The following is a 22,227-nucleotide window of genomic DNA, read 5'->3' as shown; positions in this document are numbered from 1 at the left end:
CTGTCTAAACAGAATAACGCTTTCCTGTAAAACTGCATTTGCCATAAGAGGGTTATTCCCCACTCCACACATGGCAGTGTTGTTTGCTGGAACATTAGGTTACAGCTCGATGTTTGGCGCAGATCACCACAGAAAAATATCACTGGGACCAGACACATTGTTGTCTGATGTAACAGATGAGCTGTTGCCATCTATTACTCGGTTAATATGTGCTACATCTTGCTTAACTATGGAATCGTGCCATACTTTAAATTCTGTTGCAACAGAATCATTCACATTCTCAGTTTGTTTTGCTAAGAACTGCATGACACGCTTCTTCTTTCTGCTATACTATAGTTTTACCTTTTGGACCATACTTCCCTAACTCTTGTGCAGAAAGGTGTGCAGTATACTACTGCATCCACTTTCAATAAGCTACCACGAGAATTCAAAAGTATTAGCAGTAATTCATGTGGTTTCAAATCCAAACTGAAGAGTTTCCTCATGCATCACTCCTTCTATTCTGTCGAGGAGTTCCTTGAAAAATTAAACTAATTTTTGTTGTATTGTTGATTGCGTTTACCTTACTTATGGATTGACTTTTTTCTGTTTCATAAACATTTTATTTTAATCTTATATTACTTTTATGTTGTAATTCCATGTACTGACAGTTTCCATGACCTTGGAGATTTGCTCCTCAATTTGGTTCTAAAGAACTTGATGTGTAAATAAATAAATCATGTTGAAGGTGGTTGTTTCAGTTGACCACTGTTGTTTGAATCCATTTTGACATCTATAAGTAATATTATTCTTGTTGAAGAATGCATTTAGTTCTGAAAAGAACATTTTTCAATAATTTTCGGAAACCCTGACAGTAGTGACACGGGCCTATAGTTAGCCATACATTGCTGATCACCTTCTTCATATAGGGTTATTACTTTTGCCATTTTCAATTCCTGTGGGACGACACCACTTGATAAGCATAAATTGACTATGTCTAATAAAGGAGAAAATATTTGTCTTGCTGTTATTTTTTATAATGTAATCTGGAATATCATGAATATTAGGTGATTAATTACTCTTCTGTGAATTTATGCTATTTAGGGGATCAGATGGGCCTACTGGACTGACGAATATGGATATATTATTTATTTCAATTGATGAAAGTTTTTCAGTGTCATATGAGATGGATCACCAAATTTTTCCATCTCTAATTTTCGTGCGGTATCGCAATATTTTTGTGGGTTATCTTCTTCCCTGTACGATCCTGCACTGCTTTCTACATGGGCTTAGTTTTATTGGTTGACTTCATAATAAATTTGTCTTTTTCCTGAGTTATGCCACTATCTGTGTTGACCCTTCTGTTGCGTGTGTGAACCCGGCCATGGCAGTTTCCCATTTGAACTTAAATGCAACTGACACTTGTGACTGCTGCGTACACTGAACAGGAGATGATAACCATTTGTTCTTCTAATGCTGGAAGTACGTGGGGGAAAATGCGTCATCCTTTAAATGTTCTGATTCTTCTGACGATAAATATGAAAAATGTTTACGTATTTGTACTGATATTTATTTCAGAAAGTGGTCTAAAAATTTAAATTAAGAATTTATATTGTCGAGGCATGAGACTACTTTTCTATTTTATATTCTTCCATGTTACTTTTTTTTCTTTATAATTGCTGTGTGTTTAATTTCGATGTGTTGACAATTTGCATTACGCATCTCAGTGTTACTTGCGAAAAGCACAGCATTATGCTCAGACAATAGGCTTACTATCAATCAATAACTTTAATAATTTGAATTTTTTTCGTACAATGTGACGGCTGTATGGTGTAGTAAGCCAAAAAATGAGAATGTTAACGAACACCACGTTGATGGTATTGTATTTTCGCCTGCGATCAATGAACTCTGCCTGCATGCGCTGATGCAGTAACTTTGCTACCAACGTCGAATGACGTGTAAGCTCATGTAGTGTGTTGGCGTGCTTTAAGTGTGTCGTCTGTTGGTCACAAGGTTGTCTTGTAGCTGGTGGAGCTTGTTTAGAAACTATGAAGGGCGGCAAACAAGCTAAAGCGTTTACGAAGGAAGAGGAACTGTTGCTACAAGATTTCAGTAGAAATGTGTCGACCAAATCCTCCGCATTGTTTTATGGAAATGCTTTTATAGTTTCTGCTATCCCCATATGTGAGTGTATTTTGTAGGTCTGAAGAAGATATAACGAAGTAATTTTTTTCATTCACAACATTGCAATGTATGATTCCAGGGCTCTTTTGGAGGATCCATATGATAGATGTCTACTCATCTTTACTATCGTTCGTAATTGTTACGCTCTTGAGCACATACCTTGTTGCACTGGCGTATAAAAATACGAAGTTTGTTTTGAAGCATAAGGTAAGTTCTTGTAAAAAAATTGTTAAACATTTGTCTAGTTTGGGTACGGGAGTGAAGATATCTTTGGGGGGCGAAAACTTATTATATTAGCATGATATTTCTCACCGACGCACTCTCTCATGCTACTCGTGATAACCATGCGTAATTTGTGGCTCTGATAACTGTTGCGACACGTTTGGTCCAAGTAAAATATCTTGTTAATCCCATTTGCCATAGGGCACACGCAACTCATCAGTAGTTTTTAGAGTTAAGAGAGCGTTTAGTGCGGTATCCCCGTTGCAGACTGTTTACTTTTTCCCAAGTATCCTACCAGCTAACAGAAGTTTACCATCTGCTATAACTATTAGTGAACCTATGTGACTATCCCATTCCTTAACCCCATAAATTGTTACTCAGGTATTTCTATAAATTCGTTTAAAGATTCAGAAACACACATCAAAGATAGTGGATTATTGTTTTGTGGATCACTTCTGCTCTCCTTAATGTAGACATTTATGACCAATGCTTTAAGGCACAGTTTATTTTTTTCAGCGTTATTGGTATGTTATAATTAAGAGGACCTAACAGTCATAAATTCTGTGTAGAATCTTCCAGGGAGTCCATCGGCTACTGCAATGTTGTATAATTTTAGAATTTCATCTGTTTCTCAGTGCCTCTGATAAAAGAGCTAGGACTCAGTTTCAGTCCCAGTCAGCAACAGTTTTAATCCGTCAGAAAGTTTAAAGTCTGTGCACTCGGCTGCAGAATGCAAATCCATGTTGAAATGATTGACTGTCTCTGTGTAAGCTGGAATTGCCAAATTTTTATCTTCAGTACCTTTACAAGGTCATTGTGTAAAAGACTGAAGAGCACAGGTTATTGTGTAACCTGAAATCTCGTTCTTGTCATTGTCTTTAGTTTCTTGAGATACAGGGCTTGTGTTGCACCGTTTATGAATTGAGTTTCATCTGCATGTTTATGAAACATTATCATATGGCCCCTGTTAGTCATTTTACATGAAGCATTTACACTGAGGCCATAATCAAATTTAGGCTACTCAAAAGTTGTATAAGCAATGTTCGTGTAAACAAACTAAAGTTTTGTAGTACCTCACCAATAAATGAAAGATTGCTGTTAGTATAATTTAAATTTGGAGCAATGAAGTGCCTTTCACTTATAGTGTGATAATTCATAATAAACCTAGTTTTGTATTTCGAGTGTTGTTGCTGTTGATACGTCAGGTGTGGATGAGTTGTTCATAAATTGTACATGTCAAACACTATTCAAGTAATTATTTTGTCAGAGGTAGAGGATGCCTAGTATTTCTTAGTGTTAAGTGACTTTCATTTGTTAGCAAAAAGATACGTAATTAAGTTACATATCTTTCAGCATTATTTTCTGTAAACTATGTACTCTTTACATCTTGATTTTTGGATACATCATCTTTGTCCAGGTTGCTGTTAAACGTGAGGAAGCTGTTACCAGAGAAATGACAAAGAAATTGGCAGAAGATAAGAAAATGAGCAAGAAAGAAAAGGATGAACGGTAATATATTTTAAGATGATGCATCTAATTACAGTTAGCAGAAAATCATGGAATGTAATAAGCTTGGAGTTAAATAACACAACTGCTCTTGTAACCATATGAAAAGGATAGATTGCTATTTAGTGCGCATACAGGACACATTTACAGTGTGTTTGAAAGTTTAAAATTTGGTATTTTTTATATATTTTTTGAAAAGGCTGGACTTTTTACTTTGTGGCAACAATGGTCTGTGGCCTGTTATTGTTTATCCTCCATAATTTGTAGCCCTTCTTATAATCCCATAAGTTTTTCATGTGATGAGAATGTAAGTTATTGGAAATTTTGGACCTTCATTTCAACTAATCGGCAGGTAAGAATTAGCATATCATTATTTATAGTACTGTTACATACCATAGGGTGTATTGGATAAAGAGTATAAAACTGAAGTAGGTAAACTGTATGTCGAGGTAAACAGTATAATACAACAGCATGAACTTTCATGTAATATGGGTCACTTTCATGTAATTAAGCTTTTATACCAAGAGAGACGTTAGAGATAACATCATCTTGTTCAATAATTTACTTCTTAGTGTGATTGTGTACCTACTATCACTATTAAAAATTTCCCAACTTTAACCACTACTGTTAAAACAGAAAATTAAATGTGTAACATGAGTCATGTAATCTGAGTCACAGTTGTATTATTTTAAGATCAGAAGAAGAGGATGCCATTAGCAGCAGCAGAAGGGAGGAGTAGGAGGGGGGAAAAGTTAGAGTGAAGGAAAATGTGAAGAATATAAGAAGCAGCATTTGGAAGAGGCTTGAAAAGGTCAGCAGAAGCAGAAACAAAAGTTTCTATAGTTAAGTCAACATAAACAAGGGCTGTTATTAGAAGGCAGAAGAGATAAAAATAGGGAGATAGTTAGAAAACACAGGCAACATACCAGTAAGATGTAAGATCAGCAACCTAGTAATGCAAGTTTGTCGCCGTAAAAGTCACTTAGTGCTCTGGATAAAGCCATGGCTCAAGTGCTGCAATTGATTGCATTAGCAAGGTACTGTCAACTATACCTGAAAATGTGAAGGTAGTTTTGATCTGGTCAGATTTACCTGCCCCACAATTTAAACAAAAATATATTACTGATGCTGTTCCTCAATTTCAATCATTTCACAATGTAAAAATCTATTGCAACTTCTTTGCTACATCCCATGGAAAAAAAAGCCGTAGATGGAGTTGATGCAGTTGCGGAATGGCTAGTGGAGAATGTAGTAAAAAAGCAAAAATTCATAGTTGGTGGTGGTGGTGGTGGTGGTGGTGGTGGTGGTGGTGCAGGTGGTGGTGCAGCCGTTTTCTCTTCTTTGATTATTATTCTGTTGAAAAGTGTGCACACTTTTCCCTTCTGTCACTTTGCCTGTGACAGATCTGGGTAAGACAGCTGTAGGAGGGCCTGCTCCCTTCAAATGCAGAGTCCTGGGGACACCTATCTGCTACCTTAATTCACTCTCTCATCTCGGTTTTTTTGATCCAACTGATGTGCATTACATTTTTAACTTTTACCTTGTACTGTTCTGGATCTCTAGACCAAAAGGTAGTGTTTGCTGTGTAGTTGTTGTGGTATCAGATTGGTGGGGTTCGGATGCAGGTGATGTTTCTCTTGCAGTGGCTGAGGCCTGGAAGACCCCTTGTCTGCTCTAACCTATGTACCATTTCGATCCATATGCTTTTACTTCCCCGTGAATTGATTTCCGCTCTGGCATCTGTATTGCTTAGTGCCTCTTGTCACCAGCTAAGCTGGCATCAGTCAATCACCAGCCCAGTAGTTTGCTTTGTAGCTTATGGCCAGGCCCTTCATCCCCTGTAGATACTTTGTAACCCTTGTACAAGCATACCAGCAATAAAGACCTGAACATACTATGGTTGTGTTTTTTCGGCTTAATATTCGGCCTTACATTCCAAACCCTATGCAGTGCTATAAATGCCAGTGTGTCAGCCATACAACCACGAGTTGCCGAGGTGAAGTGATTTATGGGAATTGCGGAAAAGCCACTCATGGCGTTGGGACTGACTGTCCATTCAATTGCTCTGGGAACCACTCAGTCTGGAGCCGAGACTGCCCTGTTTTTGCTGAGGAATGCAAAATACAGGAAATAGTGACCAAGCGGATCCCCTATGCTGAAGCCAAAACAGAATATAAGGCAACGAAACCCCGTCTTTGCCACCTCATATTCTTCCATGGTGCAGAAACATGTTTCCAAGGCAGACGCTTCGACACAGACTATGTCTGTCGTGCCTGTATCCACCACAAGCACCTGTACATGCAAAGGAAAAAAGAATAAAGACAAAGAAATCCAGGCAACCGCACCAGGAAAGACCAATAACATCCAGAAGGTACAAAAAAGCAGAGTGCATCTCAATGCCCCCTTTCCCTCTCATCCTTGAAAGCTGTCCAGAGTGCTGTAAGGTGTCGTTTTTTCCTGTCTGTCTGAAGAGGACGACATGATGGAGTTAGATACCTTGTATCCAGGCAGCCCCTCCTCTACAAGTGCTTCAACCCTGCGGTGCAAAGATAGGGAGAAATTAAAATCACATCAGTGCAATGGCTCCCATCCTACAGTGGAACTTACAAGGGTTCAGGGTGCTTGTGGAGGAACTCCATCTCTTATCTTAGGGTTGACCACTGTGTGTGTATCTCCAGGAGACTAATTTCCATCAATTGTGCGTCCCTGAGCTACAAGGCTATATCTTACACAAAAAGGATGACATGAGTGGAGAAAGAGCTAGAGGAGGTGTAGGTATTTTCATCAGTACCGACTACCTCTCCTTGCTCTCTCCCTCATGACAACTTTACAAGCAGTTGCCATATCAATGCACATATGTCACCCATTGACGATTTGTTCCCTTTACTTGCCCCCATGTGATGTGCTTGATGAAGAGGTCCTAACCAACCTTATTACACAGCTCCCCCGTTCCTTCATCCTCTGTGGTGATCTTAATGCACACAATGTGCTTTGGGGCTCTGAAATAACTTGCCCCTGGGGTAGAGAAATTGAGAGGCTTCTCATGTCATGCGCATACTTGCTAAATACGGGACAGAGCTCATATTTCTGCACAGCAACTGGGTCGTTCTCTGCCATTGAACTCTCACTTTGCTCTCCACCTCTTTGCTCCCACTGTTCAGTGGGAAGTGGTTGACGACTTGCCTCTTTGTGATCACATCCCGATCTGGATTCATTTGCCAGATGGAGTTTAACCCGAAAGGAAACCACTGCGATGGGTGCTCAGTAGAGCAGACTGGATACTTTATTGCCAGTTGGCTCAGTTTGAACATTGTGCCAATGTCGAGGCATGGGTAGATCATCTTACCAAAATTATCCACCACGCCGCTGCAGCATCCATTCCATAGACCAGGGGATAACAGAAGAGGCAATCAGGACTAGGCATGTGGCTCTGCATAGGTTCAAGTGTCGGCCAAATACAGAGAATCTTGCAGTCTTTCGGATGGCAAGTGTTGCCTAATTATTTGAGAGAACAAGAAGAGGTCATGGCAACAGCTCCTGAACACCACTAATTGTTCCACAGAGAGTTCTGTTGTATATAAGACCATCAGCAGAATTCTTGGGAGAGGAGGTAGGTGCCCCATGGCTGCTGCAATAGGGACCAGCACTGTCCAAACCAATCCACGGGACATTGCCCAGCCTGTGGTGTTCTATTTTGCCGTAATTACTGCAACTGCCAGCCAGGATCCAGGTTTCCAGTGCCATAGATCAGTTGCCGAGAGATGTAGTTTGGACTTCTGGTCAACCACTGATGAAGATTACAACTGCCCATTTTCCGTGTGGGAGTTGGATTATGCATTGTCTATGGTCATGTCAGAATCCATTATAGTATGCTGTGGAACCTCACAAAGTGAAACAAAGATATCCTCCCCCAACTATTTAATGCCATTTGGGCTTCAGGTTACTTTCCTGACTTGCGGCTTGAAGCAATTTTAATTCCTCTCTTAAAACCTGGGAAAGACTGTACATCCCACGGTAGTGTTGTGTTACCCTCACTAGCTGTGTGGGAAAGACCTTGGAGCAGATGGTCAGCCGTCACTTTGTCTGGAGCTTAGAATCTAGGCATCTCCATAGTTGCTTTCAATGTGGGTTCAGGAAGTGTCGCTGCACCTTTGATAATCTGGCCCTACTGGAGGCGGCTATACAGTAGGCTTTCCTATGCCAGCATCACCTTCTAGGTATACTTTTAACATTGAGAAGGCCTACAGTCCTACTTGTAGGCACCCTATCTTAGAGCAGCTTCACAAGTGGTATTTTCATGGTTGCCTTCCCATTTTTATTCAGTCCTTCATCTCGCCACTATATTTTAGGTACTGAGTCAGTGATGTCGTGTCTGATTGTTTTGAGTGGGAGAATGGTGTTCTTCAAGGTAGTGGTTTAAGTGTGAATGTCTTTGCCATAGCTGTTAATAGCATTTTGTTCATAGTGAAAAGTGCTGTCCAGTGGTCTTTGTTTGTGGATGACTTACGTATATTTTGGCTCTTCAAGCCTCGCAGTGACAACACGTCAATTGCAACTAACTCTTCAAAGTGTGGATGAATGGGTGCAGATGAGTGGTTTTAAGTTTTCCTCTGAAGTCTGTGTGTGTTTATTTTAACTGTTCTCATTTCATTTTAAAATTTCCTGAGTTGAGGATGAGGACACTGTCCTTTCTTTTAAAGACACAGTGGAAGTTTCTGGACCTCATATGTGACTCTAAGCTTACATGATTACATCTTAAGGACCTGAAAAAACAATTGCTTAAGGCTTTAAGCATTTTAAAATGTTTTGGCCACAGTACATGGGGAGCAGAAAGGACTTGCTTGCCCCAGTTTTCCAGAGTATGTGTGTGATCTCAGCTTGATTATGGGTACACGGTGTATGGGCCTGAGAGACCCTCCTATTTAAAGATGTTGGACGTGGTGCACCATCAAGGGATTCGATTGGCCACTGGGGCTTTCAATACAAGCCCCATACCAAGTCTCTGTGCCGAGGCTGGTGAATCGCCACTTCACATCAGGCAATGGTTTCTTATGGTGCACTAGGCCTATAAAACAGAGTCCACGTCAGACACACCCGTCTACCTTACCATTGCTCAGTGTCCACTGGAAAGCCTTATTCGTAACCCAACGAGGCCCTATGGGATTCGTGAACAGGATTGCCTTCTAGAGGTGGGTGTGGCCGGTCTTCCTGTTTTACATCGTGGTTGGAGCAGACTTCCACCTTGGCTTCTTCGGAGGCCCAGATTTTAGACTTGACCAGTTTTAAAAGAGATCAAATGCTAGATATGACATTTCAATCACTGTTTTTTAACATTTTAGACTTGCATCACAGTTTCACAGTGTACACTGATGGCTTCAAACAAAGGAATTCTCTTGGCTGCTCTGTCGTGCTTCCAGACCATGTCACCAGGATTAGCCTTCCTGACGAGTATACTGCTTTCTCAGTGGAGCTCCATGCAATCCTGATGGCATTGGAGAAGATGCGTCATATTTGGGGTAAACGGTTTCTCATCTAATAAGTTTATTGGGCTTCCAGCCGTGTCAAGTGTTTTAAAATCCACAAGCTTTCGACAGAGTACGCTTTGGCCGTTGTCAAGTGGTGATTGTCTTTTGGTGGCTGCTGCCGTCCTTATATAGCCGCTCTGCCTTCCTTCCGTGACGTCACTGGTACCCGCTCTGGCACCGTATATAGTAATGTTTGCGTTATGCGGCCACCATGCCTGCTTCATCCTTCTGATGGCCGGGTCCCATTCTGTGCTTAGCTGCAGGCAGCCATCTTTATTGAGTATGTTGTCACAAATTTTTATTTTGATGGCTTCTTCTATTATGCTATCCCAAAAACTGTTAGTCCGTGTGGTAATAGATGTCTTGTCGAATGCAATATGATGACAGTCTTTTTAAAGCATGCTCTGCTCCTGCTGATTTCTCCGGGTACCATAGACGAAAACATCTCTCTCGTTCTACACAGCGCTGTTCAATAGTACGCACAGTCTGTCCAATGTAGAACTGTCCACACCCACATGGTATTTCATATACTCCTGGCGTTCTGAGGCCTACGTCGTTTTTCATAGGCCTCAAGAGTTGTCGAATTTTTGCTGGAGCCCTGAAGACCGAATCGATTTTATCCCTCTAGGAGCTGGCTTATTTTTCCTGTTACTGAGCAACAGAATGGCAAGAATGTTAACTTCTTCAGAGTCCTCCTCGGTGTCTTTCTGCTTACATATTTTCAGACAGATAGCTTGCGAAATCTTGCAGTTGTCGTAGCCATTTTCCTTGGAATATTTTCCGTAAGTTGCTCAGCTCCTTCAGCAAGTTTTCAGAACCTGAGACGGTTTCGGCTCGATGCACTAAGGTCCTAGGAACAGAATGTTTCTGCGACGGATGGTGATAACTGCTAGTGTGCAGATATCGGTCTGTGTGGGTGGGTTTCCGGTAAATGCTGTGGCTGAGACACCCATTTGCTTTGCGACAGCCGGGGACATAAAGGAACGGCAAGGCACCATCTGCCTCTATCTCTATCATGAACTTGATGTTGCCATGGATGTCAGATTCCCTTATTGCGTTACAATTGTTACAGAACCTGTGCCCAGCAGAGGAGTTGATGCAGCTGATATATGACCAACTGTACTTGCTCCAGTTGCAGGATAGGCAGGTCTCATTCGCCAAGGAGGCCTGTAGAGGACAGCATGTGGCACATTGTTCTATTCCTCTGCAGGCTCTCGTTTGTGCACTACACAGGAAGTGTATCCAGTTGTGGAATGAGGAATGGCTGGCGGTGATCATCAATAGAAGTCAGCAATTCAGCATTGGCATTCCTCCTGCCAGTTGCTAAGGCGGAATGAACTGACTCTCACATGTCTTAGAATTGGGCACTGCCCTCACATCATATTCGGCACTGCCCTCACATAGTTTTTTACTCCAGCAAGAGGATCCCCCGTTTTGTGATGCTTGTGGCATGCACATCTGTATCCACCATATTTTTTAACATTTTATATAGTGATGCAAGGGCAGAAGCAAATATTGGTGGGGATCTGCCCTCCATTTTAGCTGGTGACGACATGAGTGTGACTAAGGTTCTAAACTTCTAGGCTGGAGGTTTTAGTGTGTTGCACAGTGGCTGGCTCCTCCTTTTTTCCTCTTGCGGTCAGCCAGCCGCGTCCATCTGCTTATTGTTTCAGCTCCTTATGCCACTTTCATCCTGAGTAGTTAATGTTCTAATATTGACACAATACTTCATTCTGTGCTTCTGTGTGGTTATGCACATAGTTTGCCAATTTTTGGTTCCTTATGTCTTTCGTGCTGTTTCACCTTTCTGTTCTGTGTATTTTGCCAACACTTGTCTCAATCTGTTTTGGTGTGAGCACCAAAGGCCTTATTGTCGTGTGCCCATACAAACATCTCTGCTCCACTTCTTGCTCAGTTTGGCAATTTTGCTGTGGTGTGCAGGAACTTTTCTCATGCATTACTGTATTTTACGGACTATAAGACACACTTTTTTCTTTGGAAAATTACCTCCAAAGTTCAGGTGTCTCGTATACCCAACAATTAATATAAAAATGTCCAGTGTTCAATTTAAAATTCCCATCAGTCTTGGAAATGGCCATATACTCCATGCCACTGGAAACCTCTCTGTCTGTCAGTATTGGATTAACTGGCAGCAGCAGTGCACTAGATGCCAGGAACATGAGTTGCTAACAGTGTCACCCTCCCACATCACCGTCAGATCCAGAAGACTGTGTAGCCTGTGACGCATCATTGCAGTCTACAGTGCAAGTGAACTTGAATTGATAGCGATTTATGTTATCGGTAACAGTACAATATTTTTTGTTAATTGGTAGTTTTGTAATGGAAAAAATAAGATATTCATATGATGCGGGCTATAAATTGAAAGTAATAGTATATGCAGAACAACATGGAAACAGAGCAGCTGAACAGAATTTCAGCCCTCCACCAATAGGAAAAACCATTCACGATTGGCGGGCTAGTAAAGAAGAACTGAAAAAAATGAGGTAGACTAAACGTGCAAATAGGACTGAAATTTAAAACGGCCAAAACTAGATGATTTTTTTTTTTTAGGGATTTTAAATGTCAGTTCATTTTATAAACTAAGAATTTTTTGGTCCAGGTTTGCACTCTAATAACAAAAATGGTAAAAATGTATTCTTTTACAAAAATTGCTTAAAAATTAAGGTGTTGCTTATAGTCCGTAAAATATGGTATCCCATTTTGCTGGAATCTTTAAATTGGTTTATTTATGAATTTGGTCCCATTGTAACCCTCAGAACTGAGATTTTGTTTCCAGTTTCTTTCAATCAGTCTCTTAAATTCAAAAAATATAGGGAAAGTTTCATGTTTACTTTTAAGAAAATACACAAATCTGTATGAAGTGCAGTCACACTTGAAATCTGTGTAAAAGAGTGCACCTTCGAGGTGCAAATCTGCGTGGATGCATTCACAAGGTGGTTTATATCTTGAGTCCAAATTTGAGTTAAATGAGTTTCTTGTAGTTTTGCAATAATGTCATGATTCATAATGGAGATTTTTGTTTTTAAACCAGGAACTAAATTAGTCATATTCTCCAGGCCTTTGAAATGGAAGTGTCCAACAATCTAGTGCTAGATTGTTGTGGAATTAAAAGGAACAGGATTTGCTTGTAGTAATCTAGATATTTTATTAAACATTTGATAAAATTGACTCTCCACCTTAATTCAACTAAACCTGAATTGCAATCTTCCATTCACTTATCAAAAATAACTTTTGATTTCTCTTTGCCACAGGTCCCACAGAAAATACAGCTTTCTTTTGCTAAGGATTGTGTAATTTGTTTCCCTAAGTGAATGCTTGCCATTTTCCCTCAACTAAAGACCACACTTGGAGGGGTTAAACACCCTATGCTTTAACAATAGAGTTGTTTCCAATTTGAGCATAGGAGTCATTGGATTGAGTAGACTTAAATGTTAAACCAATCATTGCATGGTGTCATATGTGCAAATATTTTTACAACCTGGAGCAGAAAAATTTGCTTGTTCTGCACTGAAAGCCTGATTATCAGGCTTCATGTTGAGTTCTGCACTCAGATTTAAAATGTCCCCTTTTGTAACAGTGATAACATAAAAACCAGGTTCGCCAAGATCGCTTGTAAATATTTTTGATTACTGGTTTCAACAGAGCAATGCTGTAATCATTGGATCTGACAGTTTAATAAACAAATATTCAAAGTCAAGGGGACTAATACACCTGATTTCATGTGAACACTTCATACATTACTGAAGCATTAGAGCACACCTTGCAATGTATTAACAGAAGTTTATGATGATTACAAACTTGCCAGCCACATCATAATTTTGTAATTAAAGGTAGCAAGGAACGTCAGCAAGTCAGATAAAACACAAATTATGTTGGGCTGATGTCCTAGTGTACTCTTTCACTTAACACTACAATGACAACTACACACACACACACACACACACACACACACACACACACACACACACAAAAAAAAAACTGCACATACACAGACACAAGCAGACATTTTCATGAAAATGAAAATGTCTGCTTGTCTCTGTGTATGTGCGGTTGGATATGGGTGTGTGTGCGAGTGTATACCTGCCCTTTTTTCCCCCTAAGGTAAGTCTTTCCACTCCCGGGATTGGAATGACTCCTTACCCTCTCCCTTAAAACCCACATCCTTTCGTCTTTCCCTCTCCTTCCCTCTTTCCTGATGAAGCAACCCTTGAATTTTGTGTGTACGTTGGTGTTTGTTTGGGTGTCTATCGACCTGCCAGTGCTTTCGTTATATACATGTATTGTACACAAGCTATGAAAATGAAAATGCGAAGGGATCCACAGTGTAATATGTGCCCAATTATGAGTTCTATTTCAATGTTACCATTAACTAATAGACTATGTAATTAATCATAGGTTAGTGCCAAGGATAATACACTTGAGTATTTAGTGGTAGAAATATAAATACAGACGATACCTTGTAAACTCAAAATTCCAGCTGTGGTCAAGATAAAAAACGCAATGAATAGAAAATAAAGATGAAAAATTAAACAAGAGTTGAGGTATATCTGTCTCAATAACAGAGCTTAAGAAATTTATATCTGAAACTCTTGATCAATAACAAATCTACTAGTGAGGACATAAGCAAAGAGTGGTCTAGTATGAAGTCTATGAAACTGATAGCAAATAAATTGCTAGGTGAAAAAACATAGAACCAGTTAGAAAAGATTATTAAAAAATTGGGTTGAAGAGAGAGGAAAAAGCCACAAACAAATGGAAAGTGTATAGTTAGAAGCTAAAGAGAAATACCATTGGAAAAGAAACAAAGCAGAAGCAATAGTAAAATCAGTACATAGGATATTGTGGGACAAGTTTATAAGCAGATTGGAACATGATATGTGTCAGACAAGAAATAGCACACAAATTAAACACTTCGTCAAAGAAGAAAGAGGTGTCGTAAATCTAAATGTAACACATACATGAGAAGGGATAACACATTATAAAGAACAATGGTACAATTCGGAAACCAAAAAGCAGAAATAGATTACATAGGTTTGGTGAACTGAAGACTGTTGTTGTTGTTGTTGTTGTGGTCTTCAGTCCTGAGACTGGTTTGATGCAGCTCTCCATGCTACTCTATCCTGTGCAAGCTTTTTCATCTCCCAGTACCTACTGCAACCTACATCCTTCTGAATCTGCTTAGTGTATTCATCTCTTGGTCTCCCTCTACGATTTTTACCCTCCACGCTCCCCTCCAATACTAAATTGGTGATCCCTTGATGCCTCAGAACATGTCCTACCAACCGATCCCTTCTTCTGGTCAAGTTGTGCCACAAACTTCTCTTCTCCCCAATCCTGTTCAATACCTCCTCATTAGTTATGTGATCTACCCATCTAATCTTCAGCATTCTTCTGTAGCACCACATTTCGAAAGCTTCTATTCTCTTCTTGTCCAAACTATTTATCGTCCATGTTTCACTTCCATACATGGCTACACTCCATACGAATACTTTCAGAAATGACTTCCTGACACTTAAATCAATACTGGATGTTAACAAATATCTCTTCTTCAGAAACGCTTTCCTTGCCATTGCCAGCCTACATTTTATATCCTCTCTACTTCGACCATCATCAGTTATTTTGCTCCCCAAATAGCAGAACTCCTTTACTACTTTAAGTGCCTCATTTCCTAATCTAATTCCCTCAGCATCACCTGACTTAATTAGACTACATTCCATTATCCTTGTTTTGCTTTTGTTGATGTTCATCTTATATCCTCCTTTGAAGACACTGTCCATTCCATTCAACTGCTCTTCCAAGTCCTTTGCTGTCTCTGACAGAATTACAATGTCATCGGCGAACCTCAAAGTTTTTATTTCTACTCCATGAATTTTAATACCTACTCCGAATTTTTCTTTTGTTTCCTTTACTGCTTGTTCAATATACAGATTGAACAACATCGGGGAGAGGCTACAACCCTGTCTTACTCCCTTCCCAACCACTGCTTCCCTTTCATGTCCCTCGACTCTTATAACTGCCATCTGGTTTCTGTACAAATTGTAAATAGCCTTTCGCTCCCTGTATTTTACCCCTGCCACCTTTAGAATTTGAAAGAGAGTATTCCAGTCAACAGTGTCAAAAGCTTTCTCTAAGTCTACAAATGCTAGAAACGTAGGTTTGCCTTTCCTTAATCTTTCTTCTAAGATAAGTCGTAAGGTCAGTATTGCCTCACGTGTTCCCGTGTTTCTACGGAATCCAAACTGATCTTCCCCGAGGTCAGCTTCTACCAGTTTTTCCATTCGTCTGTAAAGAATTCGCATTAGTATTTTGCAGCTGTGACTTATTAAGCTGATAGTTCGGTAATTTTCACATCTGTCAACACCTGCTTTCTTTGGGATTGGAATTATTATATTCTTCTTGAAGTCTGTGGGTATTTCGCCTGTTTCATACATCTTGCTCACCAGATGGTAGAGTTTTGTCAGGACTGGCTCTCCCACGGCCGTCAGTAGTTCCAATGGAATATTGTCTACTCCGGGGGCCTTGTTTAGACTCAGGTCTTTCAGTGCTCTGTCAAACTCTTCACGCAGTATCATATCTCCCATTTCATCTTCATCTACATCCTCTTCCATTTCCATAATATTGTCCTCAAGTACATTGCCCTTGTATAGACCCTCTATATACTCCTTCCACCTTTCTGCTTTCCCTTCTTTGCTTAGAACTGGATTTCCATCTGAGCTCTTGATATTCATACAAGTCGTTCTCTTATCTCCAAAGGTCTCTTTAATTTTCCTGTAGGCGGTATCTATCTTACCCCTAGTGAGATAGGCCTCTACATCCTTACATTTGTCCTCTAGCCATCCCTGCTTAGCCATTTTGCACTTCCTGTCGATCTCATTTTTGAGACATTTGTATTCCTTTTTGCCTGTTTCACTTACTGCATTTTTATATTTTCTCCTTTCATCAATTAAATTCAATATTTCTTCTGTTACCCAAGGATTTCTACTAGCCCTCGTCTTTTTACCTACTTGATCCACTGCTGCCTTCACTACTTCATCCCTCAAAGTTACCCATTCTTCCTCTACTGTATTTCTTTCCCCCATTCCTGTAAATTGCTCCCTTATGCTCTCCCTGAATCTCTGTACAACCTCTGGTTTTTTTAGTTTATCCAGGTCCCATCTCCTTAAATTCCCACCTTTTTGCAGTTTCTTCAGTTTTAATCTACAGGTCATAACCAATAGATTGTGGTCAGAGTCCACATCTGCCCCTGGAAATGTCTTACAATTTAAAACCTGGTTCCTAAATCTCTGTCTTACCATTATATAATCTATCTGATACCTTTTAGTATCTCCAGGGTTCTTCCATGTATACAACCTTCTTTCATGATTCTTAAACCAAGTGTTAGTTATGATTATGTTGTGCTCTGTGCAAAATTCTACCAGGCGGCTTCCTCTTTCATTTCTGTCCCCCAATCCATATTCACCTACTATGTTTCCTTCTCTCCCTTTTCCTACACTCGAATTCCAGTCACCCATGACTATTAAATTTTCGTCTTCCTTCACAATCTGAATAATTTCTTTTATTTCATCATACATTTCTTCAATTTCTTCGTCATCTGCAGAGCTAGTTGGCATATAAACTTGTACTACTGTAGTAGGTGTGGGCTTCGTATCTATCTTGGCCACAATAATGCGTTCACTATGCTGTTTGTAGTAGCTTACCCGCATTCCTATTTTCCTATTCATTATTAAACCTACTCCTGCATTACCCCTATTTGATTTGGTGTTTATAACCCTGTAGTCACCTGACCAGAAGTCTTGTTCCTCCTGCCACCGAACTTCACTAATTCCCACTATATCTAACTTCAACCTATCCATTTCCCTTTTTAAATTTTCTAACCTACCTGCCCGATTAAGGGATCTGACATTCCACGCTCTGATCCGTAGAATGCCAGTTTTCTTTCTCCTGATAACGACATCCTCTTGAGTAGTCCCCGCCCGGAGATCCGAATGGGGGACTATTTTACCTCCGGAATATTTTACCCAAGAGGACGCCATCATCATGTAATCATACAGTAAAGCTGCATGCCCTCGGGAAAAATTACGGCTGTAGTTTCCCCTTGCTTTCAGCCGTTCGCAGTACCAGCACAGCAAGGCCGTTTTGGTTAATGTTACAAGGCCAGATCAGTCAATCATCCAGACTGTTGCCCTTGCAACTACTGAAAAGGCTGCTGCCCCTCTTCAGGAACCACACGTTTGTCTGGCCTCTCAACAGATACCCCTCCGTTGTGGTTGCACCTACGGTACGGCTATCTGTATCGCTGAGGCACGCAAGCCTCCCCACCAACGGCAAGGTCCATGGTTCATGGGGGGGGACTATATTTTTAAAAAATGAAAGTTCATAATTGTCAGGATAGGTGGAATAAATTCTGAATTGATTGAACACAGAAGAATTCTTTTATGAAGAATAATGCAACGTCTCTTTAACATATGTTGGGTAAAATATGAGATAATGGAGGAATGGAAAATAGCAAATATCCTTTTGGTGTAAGGGAAAGGTGTCAGAAGCAATAAATCTAACTATAGGTATACAAGTATTCTGAATATTGCTTACAAAATCTACAGCCAAATAATAAATGAAAGGCTATGAAATATCTCGTGTGATTTTAATGGATGCACAAGCAGCTTCCTGGAAGGGAAGATCATTTATAGAGGGCGTTTTCACACTGAAACAGATAATAAGAGAGGTGTTGGTGGAATGTGAACAAGCATTGATAGGAGTCAGGCATAAGCTATGAACGATAATGGAAAAAGAGAAATCCTGAACCAGGTCGGTTCTCTGCTTAATGGCAGGTGTTAATTGTGGTTCCTTCAGAATAATCATGAAAAATTTAAACCATATTTCTTTGTCCTTTCCACCTGCTACATCACACCTCTTCCACCTGGCTCCTCACGACCTGTCCCACATCCTCCTTGCACTCTCTCCTACTGAACTGAAATGACTTTACAAATGAACAAATACTCAGCAATTGTATAAATGTCTAATGGGCAAATTAATTCTAACTTAAATATGTTTACACAGAATGACTGGAACACAAAGTTCACCCATGTGGCTGCAACAGCTACTGCTTGACAGCAGTCGATTTTTCAAGGCTGGCATGAAATAAGGAAGTGGCTATCAGCCCGAAGTGGTTCGATTTCTGCTGATTTAGCATAAAGAAGTAGAGAAATGAATTTATTATTGTTCTTCAGTTTGCTTAATGCAAATTACTCTGAGGAATATTGACCTAAGTTTGTAGTTCACGTTTGGTTCATGCAGGACACTGCTCTGCAGCTCAGGGTGAAAATTTGAGATCATGGAAGTGAATGTTCGTACTTGGTGTCAGATGAGGATTAAATTATAGATCACCAGTTCTCGCACGCCAAACTTGCAGGAGACTGAATTGTGAAAGGATTCGTGAATTGGAGTGGCAGGTTGTTCAGCATGTGGAAGACACAGTTATAGTCTCTGATTACTCAAGGAATTATCCAAAACAAGCTGATGGAGATAGACATTTCTAGCTGCATGCATAGTGGAATGCAAAGCAAATTCAAGCTGGTATATGATGATGATGATGATGATGATGATGAAGAAGAGGGTTGAACGTATGTTAAAATGCAAAACACTAGCTCAAACTTCCTGCATGTTTCGACAAAATTTTGCTTGCGTATCTGCATTGTATAATCAAAGAAAACACATGGCTGCTTTTAAGGTACAAAATATTGGTAAAACAGTTTGTAATTTTGATTGGTCAGAATGTGTAAAAAAAAAAAAAAAAATAAGTTTTTCAAAGAGCCTCTGCAAAAATTTATTTGAAATATCATCTTATTGTTGACTAAATATGGTACTCACATTATGCTAACAATAATTAACATTTATATTCATGTTATGCTTGTTATAATCAGTTTTACATAAAATTGTTGATGGTAGTTTTCTCAGATTACTTTATTTTCTCAGATTACCTTGTTTATGATGTGACATCTATACATTTATCTTTGTTTCCAGAATTCTGTGGAAGAAAAATGAAGTTGCAGATTATGAAGCCACAACATTCTCCATTTTTTATAACAATGCGCTATTTCTGGCGCTAGTTATATTTTCCAGCTTCTATATACTAAAAACATTTACACCTGCAGTGTATCCTTTTTTTAAATTGTTTATGTATTATGTGTGTAAGTTATCAGGGGAATACTAATGTAGAGTTTCTCTCTCTCTCTCTCTCTCTCTCTCTCTCTCTCTCTCTCTCACACACACACACACACACACACACACACACACACACACACACACAATTTTTATAGATCAATGTCACAAAAGATGGATTGTTTAAGGGTTCATTCCTAAAATGAGTAAAAAGAAATTTTGAATCTCAGGATATGTAAATATTGTTAAGCCAGGTGGATGCTAAAAGTGTGTACAAGAATATTGTTGAAAGAATGAGTTTTATTAACCTGATTTGGAGGGGAGGATGTTGGGCAATTATGTGGCATGATTCAACAAAATGAATGTGCCCCTTTCATAAATCAGCAGTATGGAAAGAATGTAAAACACCTGTTTGCAGTCATTTCCGTGTAGTTCATCTTTTGGTCACAACTTAGAACACAGGGATTTTGTTGGACAGTGTATGATATGATATCATAAGACATGTACCGTATTTACTCAAATCTAAGCCGCACTTTTTTTCTGGTTTTTGCAATCCAAAAAGCTCCTGCGGCTTAGAATCAAGTGCAAAGTAAGCGGAAGTTCTGAAAAATGTTGGTAGGTGCCGCCGCAACTAACTTCTGCCGTCGAATATATGTAGCGCTACACAGGCGTGCTTTGCAGGCACAAAGATAAATACTGGCGCCAAAACCTCTGCTTCAGTAAATAAATTAAAAAAAAAAAAGGTGGAAGACGAGCTTTTTTCTCTGCCCCGAGTTTCGACCACTGCATTTTCATACATTATCCAACAAAGTAAATACAAATTCCGTATTGTTCATCATCGAATGTAGCAGCATTTCAATGTACTACGAAAATCCGACTGGCAAGACTGTTTGGGATGTTTGTTAATATGGCCAACTCTAAGATTCTCTTCACCATAAGAATAATACGAATATAAACATTTTGTCATGTATTCTTTCGTGTTTGCTGCTATCTCATTTAAATCCTGTCTGCCTAATAAACTACGAAACTAGAGTGAGACAGCAGCAAACGTGGAAGAATACACACATCATGTCATGTTTATATTCATATTATTCTTATGCCTACTAGTGATATAATCAGAAATGAAGCACGGCAATTGACTAGATTTTTAGATCTAAGATGACTAATTTCTGTGCAGAATGTAATGTACTAAAGAGCCGTCTGCAAAGATTTTCAAACGGAGAAAAATTTTCGCTAGACTCTCGTTCAGAACATCTATCATACGCAATCTATTAGTTGGTTCTTGTTGATCATTATCAAAGAAAGCAGCAGTGTGAGTAACAACAAATAGCAGTCTCTAGCCATTGTTTCGCTAATAAGACTATTCCTCTTCTTCTTTTTTTTTTTTTTTTTTTTTTTTTTTTTTTTTTTTTTTTTTTTTTTTTTTTTTTTTTTTTTTTTTTTTTGTAAGCGGCAGTAGTGCGCACAAAAGCAGCAAGCCATGCCGCGAGCGGCGACAGGTCGTAAACACTCATTATTGGAATGCAACAAACAATGCATGACACTCGAACCAAACTACTGTAGCTGTATCGTCATTCATTTGACCTAAATTGTCTCATATTACAATGGACCAACTTTGTTTTGATTTGGAGATGCGGCTTAAAACTTTTCTCTCCCCTTGAATTTCGAGTCTCAAATTTCGGGTGCGGCTTAGATTCGGGAAATTTTTCTTTCCTTGATTTCGAGTCTCGTTTTCAGGTGCGGCTTAGATTCGAGTAAATACGGTAAATCAAGGTAATCCACAGTGCCTTTAGTGAGTACTCCTGGAGATAATGTCTGCATATAACTGAATTCTAATTGGCCTGGATAATAACTCATTTAAGTGCAGCAAAACAACTAATTACTGTAAAATTTAGATAGAAAATAAAACAAAATACATTCATTGAATTGATGCCTATATTAAAACAATAGCTTTTGGTCTATTGCATGAAATACAATATTGTTGAACAATTAATTACACATATATAGAATAGTCACCACTGTTTAATACCACTTTACATTACGTAATTACTTGTTGGGAGTTTTAAACTTTGGTCCCGATATATTACACAAAAAGAAACTGGAATTTTCTGTGGCTTGAAGGGCTCAGTCAGTACTCAACAGCTTGCTCTTATGTGACTTCCACAATAGATAACAGTGAATGGTTTTCCTTAACATTGTGTACAGTAATTATGTATTTTCAGTTGGAGCAGCAGGTGGTTTGTTGGCATTGCTATCGACTGGCTCACACTGAACAGATTTTCACATGTGGAAAGTGTTGTCATCAGTATCATTTCTCATTAAATGTACTTTCCATTTTTGCAATAAATTATGAAGACTGGCTTATTGTGTTCCATGTGTGTTACCTGATTCCTTGTGCAGTGGTTATATTCAGATTAATGAATACTGGCTATTCGGCAATTAGAGGCACGGACAGGGACTGCAGTGTCGCTGGTTCCGAGTGACAGTTGCAGTACGCACATACACATGCTTCATGCTTGAAAAAAGCCGGTATCATACAAATTCTCATTCTTATGTAGATTTTGTCGATCACGGCACCAGTTATGACAACACAACAAATTGAATAAAGTTTCAGAACTCTCTGTGATCATGT

The 22,227-nt window shown here is 39.4% G+C and overlaps 1 protein-coding gene across 1 annotated transcript; it reads left to right on the top strand.

Annotated features, from left to right (window-relative positions):
* The first annotated feature begins 1,907 nt into the window (after positions 1-1,907).
* LOC124605719 (translocon-associated protein subunit gamma) lies at positions 1,908-21,954 on the top strand. The gene is made up of 5 exons (XM_047137594.1): positions 1,908-2,163; positions 2,243-2,370; positions 3,803-3,894; positions 19,458-19,589; positions 21,801-21,954. Exons 1-5 carry the CDS (start codon positions 2,028-2,030, stop codon positions 21,865-21,867), a joined length of 555 nt encoding a protein of 184 aa, XP_046993550.1. The 5' UTR covers positions 1,908-2,027; the 3' UTR covers positions 21,868-21,954.
* The last annotated feature ends 273 nt before the right edge of the window (positions 21,955-22,227 follow it).

The sequence above is a fragment of the Schistocerca americana genome, chromosome 3 (genome assembly GCF_021461395.2).
Source record: "Schistocerca americana isolate TAMUIC-IGC-003095 chromosome 3, iqSchAmer2.1, whole genome shotgun sequence".
NCBI classification, from domain to species: Eukaryota; Metazoa; Arthropoda; class Insecta; order Orthoptera; family Acrididae; genus Schistocerca; species Schistocerca americana.
Note: the sequence above shows the minus strand (reverse complement) of the source record. Positions and strands in the feature narration are given on the sequence as shown.

Excerpts from the sequence above, each read along its gene's own strand:
- LOC124605719 (XM_047137594.1), top strand. The coding sequence starts at position 2,028 with ATGAAGGGCGGCAAACAAGCTAAAGCGTTTACGAAGGAAGAGGAACTG. Across the intron at positions 2,371-3,802 it reads AGTTTGTTTTGAAGCATAAG|GTTGCTGTTAAACGTGAGGA; the intron begins GTAAGTTCTTGT and ends ATCTTTGTCCAG. Across the intron at positions 19,590-21,800 it reads AAAACATTTACACCTGCAGT|TAATTATGTATTTTCAGTTG; the intron begins GTATCCTTTTTT and ends CATTGTGTACAG.